This window comes from Pleurodeles waltl, chromosome 2_2 (assembly GCF_031143425.1).
Source record: "Pleurodeles waltl isolate 20211129_DDA chromosome 2_2, aPleWal1.hap1.20221129, whole genome shotgun sequence".
Lineage (NCBI taxonomy): Eukaryota > Metazoa > Chordata > Amphibia > Caudata > Salamandridae > Pleurodeles > Pleurodeles waltl.
In genome coordinates, this window is record NC_090439.1 from 509,301,749 (window position 1) to 509,316,946 (window position 15,198).

Sequence of the window (15,198 nt, forward strand, 5' to 3'; positions counted from 1 at the left end):
AAACCTGAAGGGAAGGAATGCAGGGGACGCACGCGTCAGTCCCGAGTAGAGAGCGAAGAGAACACTGTTCTCTGACACCGCCGCTGAAGCAGGAGCGGCTGCGAAAAGCGAACGAGGAAGACGCGCCTCGTCTGTCAGGCCGCCGAACGGTAAGGTGGATTCCCAGATAGTTCAGATGAGCCGTTCGCTGAAGAAAATTCAACGGACTGCGCAATTAGAACGCTCGAAGGAGCGCGCGGGAAGGCCTACAAGTGTTGAGGTTCGGGAGGAGGGAAGGAAGCGGGATAAACCGTCGCCGGGACAAAAGAAAAGCAAATAAACAATATTTAGCAGAAACAGTATGCAACAATAACAGTATAGAAAACTTTAAAAGTCTTAAACATAGCAAACAAGAAAACACGTATAAGACGAAACCGGAGAGTACTTATCTTGACTGCGAGCAGCAAGAAAAGAGGGCTGCTTGCAGTCAAGGGTGCTCTCTATGGTATATGGTACCTGCCTATTGGTCCAGTTCTAGTTGTGGTTTTGCTCCCATTGGTTAGTTGTTCTCTAACCTTTCTGGGAGTTGTAGTTTCTTGACTGCTGCTGTTTGAATTAAAGTGAGAAAAGAACGCATAATAGAGCCTCCGGTCTTGTCATAAAATTTTGTTACTGAGCCTGTGTTTCTATCCTATAAGCGCTTAAACTCTACTTATTAGGGCATCACGTTTTACACACAGGCGTTTTTATTATTTACCGTGCAAGAAATATTTTTTGTGTGGCTACTCCTAAAGCACTGCCATACCAATCCACAATGATATGCCCTAAATTCAATCGTATTGATCTTAATCCAAAATTTGTCCACGCTGCTTTTTTTTTTTTTTTTTTTTTTTTTTTTTTTTCCCAGTGGCTTGTTTCAAACAGTGCCTGTTCAGCTGGAGGACATTTATACAGTATCTGTGGCTAGTAATTTACAAAATGGCTAGACAGTTTTTGTTTTTTTTGGTTTTTTTTCCGTTCTCCACTCCAGACCCAGAAGCCATGCTAGAAACAGTCATTATAACACGGCATTTCTAAGTTTCGGCAAGTGAGCCCTTCTCAAACAAGTTCAAATGTAGTTCAGAAAAAAGCAAATATATAAAAGTTGTGCAACCTTCTCTGACCTAGACAGTGAAGACGCACGTGTATTCCGTGGTAGTTTTATGTTTTACCATTTCGAGAGCTGGGGACCTGGAGGTTGAGCAATGTTGTTGTTGTTGTGGTTTCATTGAGGAAATTTTGACACACACACATACTCTAAGGGCCTGATTACGACCTTGACGTAGGGGCTATTCTGCCACAAAGGTGAGGGATATCCCGTCCGCTGTATTACAAGTTCCATAGCATATAATGGAACGTGTAATACGACAGGCAAGGTATCCGTCACGTTTGTGATTGAGTAATCCCGTCCACCAAAGTCGTAATCAGACCCTAATGTGTATGCCAGCATTTTAGATTATTGCGAGAATGCTGGTTGGATCGGTTTTTTTAGGGATATAAAGGGACATAAAAAGCTTAACTTTTTCTTAAAGGTGGTGATTTTCGAATGGTGGTTGTCATTTTAAATATATTGAAGTAGTTGAATGATGGAAAAAACGAGAATAAATGTACACTTTTTAGAACATTATTTATCTTAATTTGGAATTTTATGTTGGTTCAGTTTTTTAAGTGGAATGAGTTAATCAAATATACGCTAACTGTGTAAATGACAACTATCAGCATCTCAGTACTAGTATCTGTTTTATATTTTCTGTAATGAGGGCCTAAGTATGTCAGGTGATTGTGCAGTTGACTTCGTCTATATCTTTACTGTTTTAATTAAGTAAAATAAATTATTTTCATCCTTAAAAAAATGTCTCAACAATGATTTAGCAATACTGTAAAAAGAAACTGCTCGAATGGCGATGGTGCAAGACATTTTCATCTGCAGACAAGATAAGTTTCAAGTTATTTACAAAATGATACAACAGAGCCACAAAGAAAGCAAAATGAGCAGCCCATTTTAATTTATGAAACACATCAAAGAGGCCCCAAACAAATCTAGTGTAATCTTTGGTGTCATCCAGGAACTAACTAACCCTCAAGTCTTGAAAATGATCATCATGTTCATCCGTATAACACAGCAACAGACTTGTTTCAATTTGAGAATCTAAGATATCAATTATTTGTGAGGACTTTAAGCTCCTAGAATGTTCTGTGTGAAAACTGCTGATGCATGCATTTATCACACCACGGCTTAAAAATAAAAATTGATCCAGAGATGCTAATTCGTGCCTGATATCCAGTTTAATCAATTTCAGTACAATTTGAGAAAAATAAGTCCTTAAACTACTTCAAAACTATTTGGAAGAGAACCACCTTTTACATGACTATCAGTCGGGCTCTAAAGAAGCACCAAAACCACTTAGAGAGACAATAGATGAAGATAAACATTGTCCTGATTCTACTTTACCTTCTAGCTGCGTAAGACAGAGTTGACCACTCAGTACTATTGAAAAGCTGCCGAACTAGATAGGAATCTCTCGGAAAGCTTTAGACGGAATCTGCTCTTTTTCTCCGTTATTACATGCAACTGATGCAAAAAGGTCCTGCATCGTCATCTATGTTGATGTCTTTTGGCGTGCTGTACGGCTGAGCATTCTTATTTTGCAGCCTCTATGTGCATATCGAGCAGAGACCCTTGAGCAACATGGGGGTACTCTTTCAAATTTCTGATGAAGCTTACGTACATATTAGATTGACTGAGACCATGCAAAATGAAATAAAACCATGCTTTAACCATATGTTATAATAATAGATGCAAGAAAGTTAACTTTGAGTTTGGCAAAAACGGAGAGCCTGGTGTTTTTTGATTAGGGCCTGAAATCATTGTCTTCCGATTGGCAGCAGAATCTGGGAAGGTGGCTACCCACTGCCATGACGGCAAAGCAATTGGGTGTTATGTTCCTCACCTACAATTTTTTATTTTATTTTATTTTTTAATATCCAAAATCATCCATGGTCATGGGTGTAAACCTGCAGTTACTCTTTAGGACACTATCTTTTCCGCTTCCTTAGCGTGACGTTGACAAGATCATTGGTACTGGAAAGACTGGACTACTATTACATAGTTTACACATAACATCCCATAAAAACCTTGAAAAAATGCAGTGACTACAGAATCAGGTGCCTGGTTATTTTGAAAGACTCATGTGAATCCAGCACACAAATCTCTTCACAGTCTTGGCAGACTGTAGAAGAGAGAATTAAGTTAAAAGTTTTGTTTATGACACACAAAGCATATTGGCAAATACGTCTATGACACATTAAAAAACAGTACTACCTCCTGAGCATCTCAATCAGAAATGTCTGGTCCAATACATCACTCCAGATCACCCAGGAGACTAGAGCATGGGGACGGATTGCTGGGAGTGAAGGACCAAAGCTGTGGAACACTCTGAACACAAACTTGAGATCAGAACCCATCTATCTATGTTTGGGAAACTCCTAAAACAGAAATGTCTAGAATTACATTTGACTAGATTCAAAATTGTTGGTGGTGAGTGATAAATATCTTACCAGCTTACACCTGATAATGATGGGACGCTGTCTGCGCTGCATTTATGGTCTTAACTTCGAACTGAATAGAGCCCTGAAGTGACCTCCAGGCAACATGCAGCTCTGTACAAAATATTTAAATTAATTTAGGTTTAAGATCTTTATATTCAATTTAAGCATAGACCAGATACATTTATATCCCAACTCAATTTCATCTGGTGGCCATCAATTTTCTACTGATGGGAAGAAACGGGGGAAACACAACCAACCAGCAAATACATCCATATCTTCTCTAGGTCCTACCAACAGGTCCATCCTCTGAAACTACTATCTATGAATCTGTATAGGGGTGAGTGCTGCTTAGGGCAGGTGTCGCCAGGAGCGGTCAGGTGTAGAATGTGAAGGTACTGCAGACATGTCCGCTACTTAAACTCATTGGAGAGGTGTTTGATGCATGGGCCCCATGTCTTATTGAACTGCAGCCTTCCCCCTTCCCCACCCCGCCGCACTCACTATGATCTTTTTCATGCCCAATATATACCATAACGTGTGTGTGTGTGTGTGTGTGTGCGCGCATGCGCCACTATGAAGTTATCAAGTGTTTAGCGGAATTCGGAAGCCCCAGCAGGACATAGCTTGGGAATCTTAGGTTAGTAGTTTCATAGATGCTATCGATAGCCTGTAATACGGAGTCCCAGAATGAGGCTGTTTTGGGGAATTGCCACAGAATGTGTCTGCATACCCAGTTGACCACATCGGCGCCAGCATTGATCAGTGCCACCCAACCTCCAGGCCGTAACCTGCTCCGGTGTTTAGTACCGGTAATGAGCTATTTTTAGGAACAGTTCCTTTGCATTTGTGTTGCATGCCGAGACCCTCGCCCTATGCAGGACACCTCGCCACTCCTTATCCGAGAAGGATTGGCCACATTGCCTCACCCATCTGCGTCTCGCCTTAGTTTTTACCAGAAGTGGAGTCCTTACCAAAAACGCATAGAGATGAGGTACTTTTAATTTTTTTCATATGAGATGTGTGGGTAAGTAGCCAATGCTTAAATGGTGTAAGGGGTCTGCCCGCCTGCTGGCGAATTTGCTGGGGAGGCCACCCAATGGCGCACCACCAAATATTGCCAGTATGCCTTCGAAGGTATCCCAAAGGTCTCCTAAAGTCACGATAATTCCATGACACTGTCAGCATCAAAAAGATCCCCAACCGTCTTACAGTAACAGTCCTGCCAACTCTGAAACAAGTATCCAGTGAGTGCGGGCAGAAAGCCTGGGTTGCCAGTGATCGGTGTTTATCGAGATATAGGAGTGGACAGACCCTTTTTCACATACACCTTATGCCACACCTCCATTGTGACTTTCAAAATGGGGAATATATTGACCCCTGGGGTCCAAATGCCCTAGGAAGCCAAGGGATCTTCCAAATGTGTTGCCCTGCCACTGCCTGGTCGATGAAGCACCAGTGCTTCTCTGTTCTTACCCTTGACCACTCTACCAGATATCGTAGTTGTGTAGCCTGATAGAGCTCAGCAGGTGAGGCACCCACAGACAATTAAATTAACTGGTTCCTTCCTATCCTTTCTTCATCACACTACTCTTTAAAACAATACCTCAAAAACATTGCTGACTCAGGCATTACAGATTCAGAAATTCATTTTCTTTTATCAGTCAATACGATTTTCGTTTTGTAGATGCTCCTAGTACCAACTGGCTAGTACTGATTTCTTTGTAACAGTAGCACAATGTTTAGGCCTTCATTCACTAGCCTTTTTGCGCATATCATTTATGTAAGCACAAAGCGTTTCACGTTTGTAAATTGAAAATCCTTGTTCACAGACGCTTCATTTATGTTTTTTTTAATTAATTTTTTTTAAACCAGAGATTTCACCTCTGGCGCACAAAACCACCTACTTGTTGGAATATTCTGTTCCAGTAAGTTCACTAGGGGGTTGTGGGACAAGGTTAAGAATTGGGTTTTGAAGGGTGGGTTAAAATACAAGTTTTAGTGAACATCAGGAAGTTGCAATTTTATAGGTATTCACAAGGTTTACTTATTTATTTATTTTTTGCATGAAAAAAGTAAACCCTACCAAATTTAATAACTTTGGGGAAGGGATTTCTTGGTACGGAAATGGGTATTGTAGAAAAGTACAAATTGCACAGTAAACTTATTGTCAAAACCAGATTGGATTAGGAGGCTAGGGTTTTTGCCTGGAAATCCACCAGTGTCGTTGATTACTAAATACAACACAGGAGTTCTTTGAACTAAAGAAAAATAATCCGAGGGCAAATGTTGACTCATTCTAAACATATACCTACTTCTGTTTTTGTGAATGAGACCTGACATTATTTGTCTATACTTTTTTTGTAATGTGTTTTGCTAGCTATGTGTTATGCTTTCAATATTGCTATGTTCAATAAACATTAAAAGGTTGGAGTTGAATTCTCTGAGTTCTAGATCTGCCTCTGTGGCGTTTGCCACTACTCTGCTAAACAATGTGCAAATGTTTGTCTTGCAGTGTCCATGGGGTGCATCTTTAAATGCAGTAATACCCTGCTCACTGAATGATGTTATGAGTGAGGAACTTGCAAAGGAACTACAGCTAGGAGAAGAAAGTGATGCCTTTCCTGAAACAGTTCTGTAAGTTTGTGTGTGAAATTGCCATTTTTTTATGTTGCTTTTTATGTAGCTTGTCCCAATTGTTCTGAATTTGTAGTAGTTTATTAGGTCTGTACAGTAGACAAAGTGCATTTAAAAAAAAAAAAAAAGTATGAGGAACTGTGATGCTACGCACAATTGGGCGGGGTGAGTGAACCTGGGGGCGGGGTCAAAGGCATGGCTAAAAATATATATTTATCTACACATAAAATAACGCACTTTTTAAATGAAAAATGCAAGTTAAGTTAATCAGTGGTAAATACATTATGAAACTTCTATTAGTTATTACACTGCAGAGGTCTGTGTGTGGAACCAGAGTGCCACACAACTGAATCCTGGTTGGTGCAATGGAGAATAGTAACGTGTATGTTTAGAACTACGAGGCCCCAGTCTGTGGCAGGAATCATTACGAATAGTATAAGTTAGGGTGCTACAAAATGCAGAAAAAGTTTTAAGATAAAAAAGTTATTAAAAAATATAGATTTTAGTAACACCCAGACATTACATACTTGCTGAGTGATGAATCCTAGTAAACAAAAAAAAAAAAATCTAAATGCAAATTCACAATTTTTATCAAATTTTATATGTGAAAGTACTATAACTTAATTTACCATTCCACAAAAAACTTTGTTGACGGAGCAAATGATTCTTCAGCAATTTATTACAGCTTACTCACCCTGGATATGTCTGCATAACCCAATGATGCAAATAGGCTCTAAGTGATATTCACACATTTGGTCTGACAAGCCTTTTGTGGAGGTTTTGAATATTCTATAGAATCCTAATTTTTGCAAGCTCAAGTTTTTAATTTAGAAACTTTTCACAGTTTAAATATTTTTATTTACCAAACAAAATGGAGAGCAACCCCTCAGACCAAGTGGATAGCCTTATAAGACTACACAGCTAATTACGCTCCTTCATGAAAATTATAACAGTGCCATCAGCATCCTGCCATCGTACAATCTCTGCAGTTCTTTGGAAAAATACACATGGTTTTAATCCTCTTGTATTGTTAAACACATACACCTACATCAACACAGTGTACTTTAAGTAAAGGGAACATACTTTAAGACAACACTGTTAGTCTTTCTATGAGTTTACCTCTACATATTATATCAGTGGCTATCCCTGAATTTCATTAGTAGCCAGGGGAGTAACTTCGGGGTGGGGGGACTTTGCGGGGGTGGGTGCGTTTAGGGTTTTACACCTCCTCAAACCCTAATAAATGTATTTTGTGATAAATAGTTGGGTATGGTGAGGTTTCTGTCTGATTTCACCAGGACGTTTTACACACACAGACAAAAATGCAAACTCACTCTCTCCTTATTTGGAAAGACTTCAAAAGTGTTGGTTATTTCACAAAATTATGTGCTTTCTCTCAATTAGTACCCCTACCTATCCGCATTGCTTTCGCTTTCCACTTCCCCCTCAAGTCCTTCTCGTGCACTCTGCTTGTCCTCTAATGTATTTTAACATTATGTGCCAGTGTGATTGTTGGGAAATTTAAAGCTCCCACTCTCCCTCTCCCCCATCTTACTGGCAAAGCTACGCCCATGTTAATAGCATGTGAAAATGAAAGCATTCAGTGACAATGACAGAAGATGAGAAGATCCATGAACCACTATATTGTGTTTGCAGATGGGCACTGCCACCCCTTTCTTATGTAGCTACTCCAGAAAGCTCATTCTCCCCTGTATCCACTTCAGTTTCTGCTGCAAGGGTGCAGCTGCAATCCTGTCCGTTCCATCGGGGTGTTGTGGGGTGGAGGGAGCTCCTTTAACCCCACTGCTTCTTGTTGCCCTCCTAGATCAGAGAGAGCACCAAGGGTTCCGCTGCTATATAGAGCAGCGTGAAGACAGAGTAGTGCTTTCTGGTGGCATCTCGGACAGTTTTAATCCAAATTTCTTCAGAATGAGCTAATGACAGGTGTTCAAGGGAAAACTGCTTTCTATTTATATTCTTGTGAGTAAGGTAGTTGCATTAAGGGCTACTGAAAATGACCTCTCGACCAGAGTTTTAACATTAGTGTTGTGGTGCATTTGTGTTGTGCTTGATTTGAGTTTTACATGTAAAATATCCAAAATGTACTTGAGTTTTCTCTGTTCTATGTGATACCAACAGAGGCTTGGTGGTTTACAGATGTGGGTGCCTACGGTCAACCCATCCACCTGCCTTTAAATGTACTTTATTTTGATTTCTTCTTGCCCCATTTCACATGCTTCATTCTCGAATTGTAAAGTCATTTCATTTCATAGTTAAGAAATGTAACTGCACATCTGTATTAGTGAATGTTTTACTGTTCTCATACATTTATTTAAAATTTTAAGGACTGATGAAGGACTGTTGATCACTGGCGACGACGTTGATACTTGCAGCGATGAAGTACTAGCTCAGATGCTGCAAATGCAGTTCGACAGGGAATATGATGCACAGCTTCTGCGGGAGGAAAAGAAGTTCAATGGAGACAGCAAAGGTTCAAAACTAAATATATTGATATTTAATCAATAAAATCATTGGCTTCTTTCATAACTGGTCTTTTATTCTTTAATCTGTAGTTTCCATATCATTTGAGAATTATCGAAAGGTTCATCCTTGTGAGGAAAGTGATAGCTCTGAAGATGAAGTAGACTGGCAGGACACTCGTCACGACCCTTACAGAGCAGGTAATTTATTCATGTTGAGTAAGTGTAAATGTGTTTCTCTGTGACAAGGATAACTTGTGATCTGTGCAGTGCCATTAGAGTTTTCTTAAAAAGGCAGTGCGCAAGAAAAATAATTCCCATTCCAGTGTCATGTTGATGGAGGCTACCTGTCAGATAACACTCATCAGACATTTGGAAGAGTACCTCTTTCCTAGGTGGCTTTTGTAGTATTGAAGGAGGTAAAAAAGCAAACCTTGCAAATGTCAATCATAAAGTTTCACCTATTTATGCAGCTAGTTACTTCCATCTCGCGAAACAGATTGTCAGTTTGAGCACATTACTTCCTTTGAATATTTGCTTGGCGTAAACAACGCCAAGTGGGTGTTTCTATCAACTCGGAGATTTTTTAAAAAAATTATTATTTATTTATTTTTTCCCCCACAAAACCTAAAACTTTAAATAGTGTAGCCCAAAATTGTATTTTCAATATAACATAAATATGTTGTTGCGCTAATACTCAATCTAGCTTCTTACAGTCCTCATGTATTGAGGACTGTCTTCATATGAAATCACACAGTACTGAAATGCTTAATTTTCATCTACTCCTAAATGAATTTGATTCATGCAGCACCTATGATGAAGTGGAGTGACTCCATTCAGCATTTCTTTGTTTGGGAGGGGTGGGAGAGTCTTGGGGGGCGGGGCGGTTTAACTGGGGTTCACAGATTGTGCAAACTACTACCACCTATTGAAGGTGAGGTGGTTGTAATTGGTAGTTATTCAGTATGCTTTCTATACCCGGAATCCTCGAATGGTGTCTACTACTATCATAGGAGAAATGTAGTGTTAATGTGCCTTACCCTCTTAGGGCATCAAAAGTGCCTTTTTAACATGTTTTGTTCTGAGAGAAGAAGTAGTATTGTTGAAACCTATAACTTTTAATGGCTACTTTAAAAACAACAAAAGTAATTTGTATGCCATTATGGGATCTGCCTTCCTCTGGCTTCTTTCCATTCTCAGGATTTGAAGAGGGCAAAGCATAGTTGAGTGTATCCAGCTCTATTTCTGAGGATAACCATACTTTTTAAACACGATTTGTGGCTCGTGGAGAAACTGGGCTTCAAAATACCATGCGCGTCCCTGACCTGAATCCTCCATTAAAACGTTACCCTACCCACCCCTAGCTGAGGCATCTATACGTACCCCATTCCTACTTCTATATCTCACATCTTTCTTCCTGTTACCCTAACCGAACTCCTTTGCATTTCCCTTCAAACCTTTTTTCATTCATTTTACTGGTACACAAATGTTGGTGGGAGGCAAGTGTGTGATATTGTTCATACTATAGACATCACTGCAGTTTTTGGTGACCTCTCTAAGTACTGAAGGTTAGAATGTTTGACTTAAGTCATTCAGAATAAACTGTGAACTCTGCCTAGAATTTGGTAATGCTTCTTTTGTAAATATCGCCAAATACTTTTGGAAAACAAACCTTCACCACAAAATTCCCAACTCCATACTAAACTTTCTAGGTAACAGAGCAATTAAGACTAGTCACGTGCAATTCTTAAAATAGTTTTCAACGAATCTTAGTGCCCTTCACCTCTACCAAATTTGATAGAACAGCTGGGTAAAGTAAATCCTGACTGTCCATACTTCTCACATATCTTGTCATCTCTTCACAAGATTTCCCATTTCAAGTATGTTAATTTACCAAGCCTATTGTCTTTAGCCTTATGGCACTTGGAAGTACTCTTTTTGTACTCCGTAGTCCTCAAATGTGTCTCAGAGAAGCGTAGACAGATCCTCTATACCATATACAGCATGTGTTAGCTTTTCTGATACGTGTGTGCAATAATCTCAGCTGCTAGTTGATAACCTCCACAGGAACCCCTGCCTGCCACCTTTAGCCTGTCCTCTAAAAGCATGGCACCTAACAGTTTGGTATTACAGGCTCCAATGAAATGATGATCACTTGTTCGACCTCCCCAAACTCCCCCACCCCATTTGATTAGGTTAGGGCAGAGCCACCAAAACGTAATCCACAATGCATTCTGAGCTCTGTTTACACTGATAGTCGCAAAATTTTGTATTCTAAAAAAAAAACACAATGTTTTCGTAGTTTGCAGTTGTTCTTCTACTTGCCATAACTCACTTTTCTAATGTTTATAATGATTTGCAGACAAACCTACCACCACTCCAAAAAAAGGCTTCAGTGGAAAAGGAAAAGACATCACTACAAAACATGACGAGGTTGTGTGTGGCCGAAAAAATACTGCCAGAATGGAAAATGTAAGAATTGCTTTTCATATGTGGTATGTAAGGTTTTATAGATTACAATTATAATTTTATCAGGGCAGTTGACCGTAGTTCGTTCAGCAACTAGGAAAGTGAAAGCTGATCCACTTTACTTTAATAAACCCTTGTTAGTGATATATTCTTCAGCATTTGATGTTTTTATCAGTGTTGCCTTTAATCTTGCCTAATGTTTGAGGGTCATGTTGGTGAGCTAGACCGGTCATCCCAACTGTTCAGTTGTTAAGACAGTGCAAAAGATGAGTATTAGTGTGATTTCAAACCTAGGGAAGCTTGCATTCTAACTGTTATGTGAAAATATTTAAAGATTTTGTGCAGACAAACCTTTTCTGTTCAACTATACCTTTTTCTTGTTTTGCATTCCTTGACAACTTTATTATAATACTGTTATTTTTATTTAGTTTGCACCAGAATTTCAGGTTGGAGATGGTATTCAAATGGATTTAAAACTGTCCAATCAAGTTTTCAATGCATTAAAACAACATGCCATTTCTGAGCAGCGCCGAAGTGCTAAGGTCCATGAGAAGAAGGAACACTCTACTGCGGTAGGTTCATGACCATTCTGTGTGTTACGTATGACAGAATGCAAGAATTAGTTCGGTTATAATGCATGATCAGTGTGAGTTTTGTGTAGCTCTCTGGACAGACACAAAATATGCGACAGTCGTTGGGGTGACATTCACCAAATTGAATTACCTGGGTAGGTCAATCTTGGATCGTTCTCCATTTGAAGTGGTGTGTACTAGGAAAACTAAGACACTGTGTTCTGGCTTGGAGACTGTTCCCTCGCGGACTGCCAAACAAAATATTCAGAAGGGCTGCATGGAGGGGGGGATATATTCAAACCTAATATTAGCACACGCTGTAGCAGGGGAGTGGAATGAGAAACAATGAAGAATGTTGTATTATGGGTTGTGTTTGAGAAAATTTTATGGAGGAGAACAGCGGACAAGGAAGCCCTGAAATGTGAGGAAAATGTAGAAGAACTAGAGGAGGAGATAGCAAGCGGAAAAACCACCCTAAATGAGCAATTGCTTAAAACAAGCATTTGCAATGCAATAGGTCTCGCATTTGCTTGAGTTAGAGTTGTTGGCATTGTAAATTCATAACTTGACTTTTCCTGCCACATAAATTGGTCAACCCCGCTTCATAATTTTGTCTTCCTGCTATACAATTCCAGTGCCCTTTCATATAACTAAAGTGCTTCCATTTACCTTCTTTTTCTTCTGCCTGCAGCAAAAAATGACAATGTTGCCATTTAGCCTCCTAATTTAAATTTGCCATGCTAATTCCAATAGAATACCGCTTTCACTACCCCACCATCAGAGTTGCTGGCTGGCTAACACAATTCCCCCCAAAAAAGACACGACAGCCACACAGAAGAAATAAACTATGAGTGTTCACACAGTCATAGTGTAATAAGGATTTTAAGTTGGCCTGAATTATGGTCATAATTGTAAAAAGGAGAAATCATTAAAACATATACAATTATCAACTAAATCTTTATCGGAAATAAACTTTTGGCAGACTGTAATGCTTAAAACAGCCCCTAGAGGGCACCATTTCAAAAATATCATTTGTAGGAAACACGGCCATGTAACCATATTGTTAGCGCTTAGAGGGCATACCCAATGAAAAGCAAAACAGGAAAAAGTAATGCAGAGTAACTATATACTTGGCCCCTTGAGGACATTTTTGAAGCTAAATGGCATACTGCGATGATATTCAAAACAAGGCCTTTAAGCTTAAAACATATTGAATGGTGGGAAGGGTTATTATTTTGGAGTCCCCACTAACATAGCGTGGGGACCCAGAGAAGATTTAGACGGAAAGAGCACATTGTGGTCAATGTTGTGAAGGTGGTCCAATTGTCCTAGGACCCCCACAGGATGAGTTATGAGCAAAAATGTTTTGCAAAATTAATGCCCTGCAAAGCATTATGGGGCAGGTTTCCGTACCACAAATATTTTAATATGTTGATATGACTGTGATGCTTTGAACAGCCCCAGGAAGGCACCACAACGAAAATAGCATTTGTAAGAACAATGGTCATGTAACTATATAGTGAGCCCCTAGAGGACACACAAACGAAAAGGCAATAAATAATGCAGAGTAACCATGTATGTAGCCAGTAGCATAGTGCATTATATATTTTCAGGGGGAAGCAGGCCTATAGCAATGATATTCCAAAAAAGACCCTTAAAACTAAAGCTATTTCCAGCTGCAAACAAAAGTTCCAGCCATGAAAATGCTTAAAAAGACATTGAATGGTAGGAAGGATTATTATTTTGGGGTCCCCACTAACCTAGTGTGGGGACCCAAAGATGACCTAGACAGAGTGCATTGTGCTGAACATTTTGGTGGTAGTCCCATTGTAAGGAAATGCCTCCTTGGCATGGTTGCCCCCTGACTTTTTACCTTTGCTGATGCTATGTTTACAATTGAAAGTGTGCTGAGGCCTGCTAACCAGGCCCCAGCACCAGTGTTCTTTCCCTAACCTGTACTTTTGTATCCACAATTGGCAGACCCTGGCATCCAGATAAGTCCCTTGTAACTGGTACTTCTAGTACCAAGGGCCCTGATGCCATGGAAGGTCTCTAAGGGCTGCAGCATGTCTTATGCCACCCTGGATACCTCTCACTCAGCACAGACACACTGCTTGCCAGCTTGTGTGTGCTAGTGAGGACAAAACGAGTAAGTCGACATGGCACTCCCCTCAGGGTGCCATGCCAGCCTCTTACTGCCTATGCAGTATAGGTAAGACACCCCTCTAGCAGGCCTTACAGCCCTAAGGCAGGGTGCACTATACCATAGGTGAGGGTACCAGTGCATGAGCCTGGTACCCCTACAGTGTCTAAACAAAACCTTAGACATTGTAAGTGCAGGGTAGCCATAAGAGTATATGGTCTGGGAGTCTGTCAAACACGAACTCCACAGCACCATAATGGCTACACTGAAAACTGGGAAGTTTGGTATCAAACTTCTCAGCACAATAAATGCACACTGATGCCAGTGTACATTTTATTGTAAAATACACCACAGAGGGCACCTTAGAGGTGCCCCCTGAAACTTAACCGACTATCTGTGTAGGCTGACTAGTTTTAGCAGCCTGCCACAAACCGAGACATGTTGCTGGCCCCATGGGGAGAGTGCCTTTGTCACTCTGAGGCCAGTAACAAAGCCTGCACTGGGTGGAGATGCTAACACCTCCCCCAGGCAGGAATTGTCACACCTGGCGGTGAGCCTCAAAGGCTCACCTCCTTTGTGCCAACCCAGCAGGACACTCCAGCTAGTGGAGTTGCCCGCCCCCTCCGGCCCGGCCCCACTTTTGGCGGCAAGGCCGGAGAAAATAATGAGAAAAACAAGGAGGAGTCACTGGCCAGTCAGGACAGCCCCTAAGGTGTCCTGAGGTGAAGTGACTCTAACTTTTAGAAATCCTCCATCTTGCAGATGGAGGATTCCCCCAATAGGGTTAGGATTGTGACCCCCTCCCCTTGGGAGGAGGCACAAAGAGGGTGTACCCACCCTCAGGGCTAGTAGCCATTGGCTACTAACCCCCCAGACCTAAACACGCCCTTAAATTTAGTATTTAAGGGCTACCCTGAACCCTAGAAAATTAGATTCCTGCAACTACAAGAAGAAGGACTGCCTAGCTGAAAACCCCTGCAGAGGAAGACCAGAAGACGACAACTGCCTTGGCTCCAGAAACTCACCGGCCTGTCTCCTGCCTTCCAAAGATCCTGCTCCAGCGACGCCTTCCAAAGGGACCAGCGACCTCGACATCCTCTGAGGACTGCCCCTGCTTCGAAAAGACAAGAAACTCCCGAGGACAGCGGACCTGCTCCAAGAAAGGCTGCAACTTTGTTTCCAGCAGCCTTGAAAGAACCCTGCAAGCTCCCCGCAAGAAGCGTGAGACTTGCAACACTGCACCCGGCGACCCCGACTCGGCTGGTGGAGATCCAACACCACAGGAGGGACCCCAGGACTACTCTGATACTGTGAGTACCAAAACCTGTCCCCC

At 41.0% G+C, this 15,198-nt stretch overlaps 1 protein-coding gene across 1 annotated transcript in view; it reads left to right on the forward strand.

The window, feature by feature from the left end:
- RIOK3 (RIO kinase 3) overlaps nucleotides 1-15,198 on the forward strand; it is a 53,155-nt gene that overhangs the window by 6,811 nt on the left and 31,146 nt on the right. Inside the window, exons 3-7 of the mRNA XM_069220021.1 lie at nucleotides 6,080-6,201; nucleotides 8,547-8,692; nucleotides 8,775-8,882; nucleotides 11,044-11,153; nucleotides 11,579-11,722. Coding sequence (XP_069076122.1) covers nucleotides 6,080-6,201; nucleotides 8,547-8,692; nucleotides 8,775-8,882; nucleotides 11,044-11,153; nucleotides 11,579-11,722 — 630 coding nt within the window. The remainder of the gene's footprint in view (nucleotides 1-6,079; nucleotides 6,202-8,546; nucleotides 8,693-8,774; nucleotides 8,883-11,043; nucleotides 11,154-11,578; nucleotides 11,723-15,198) is intronic.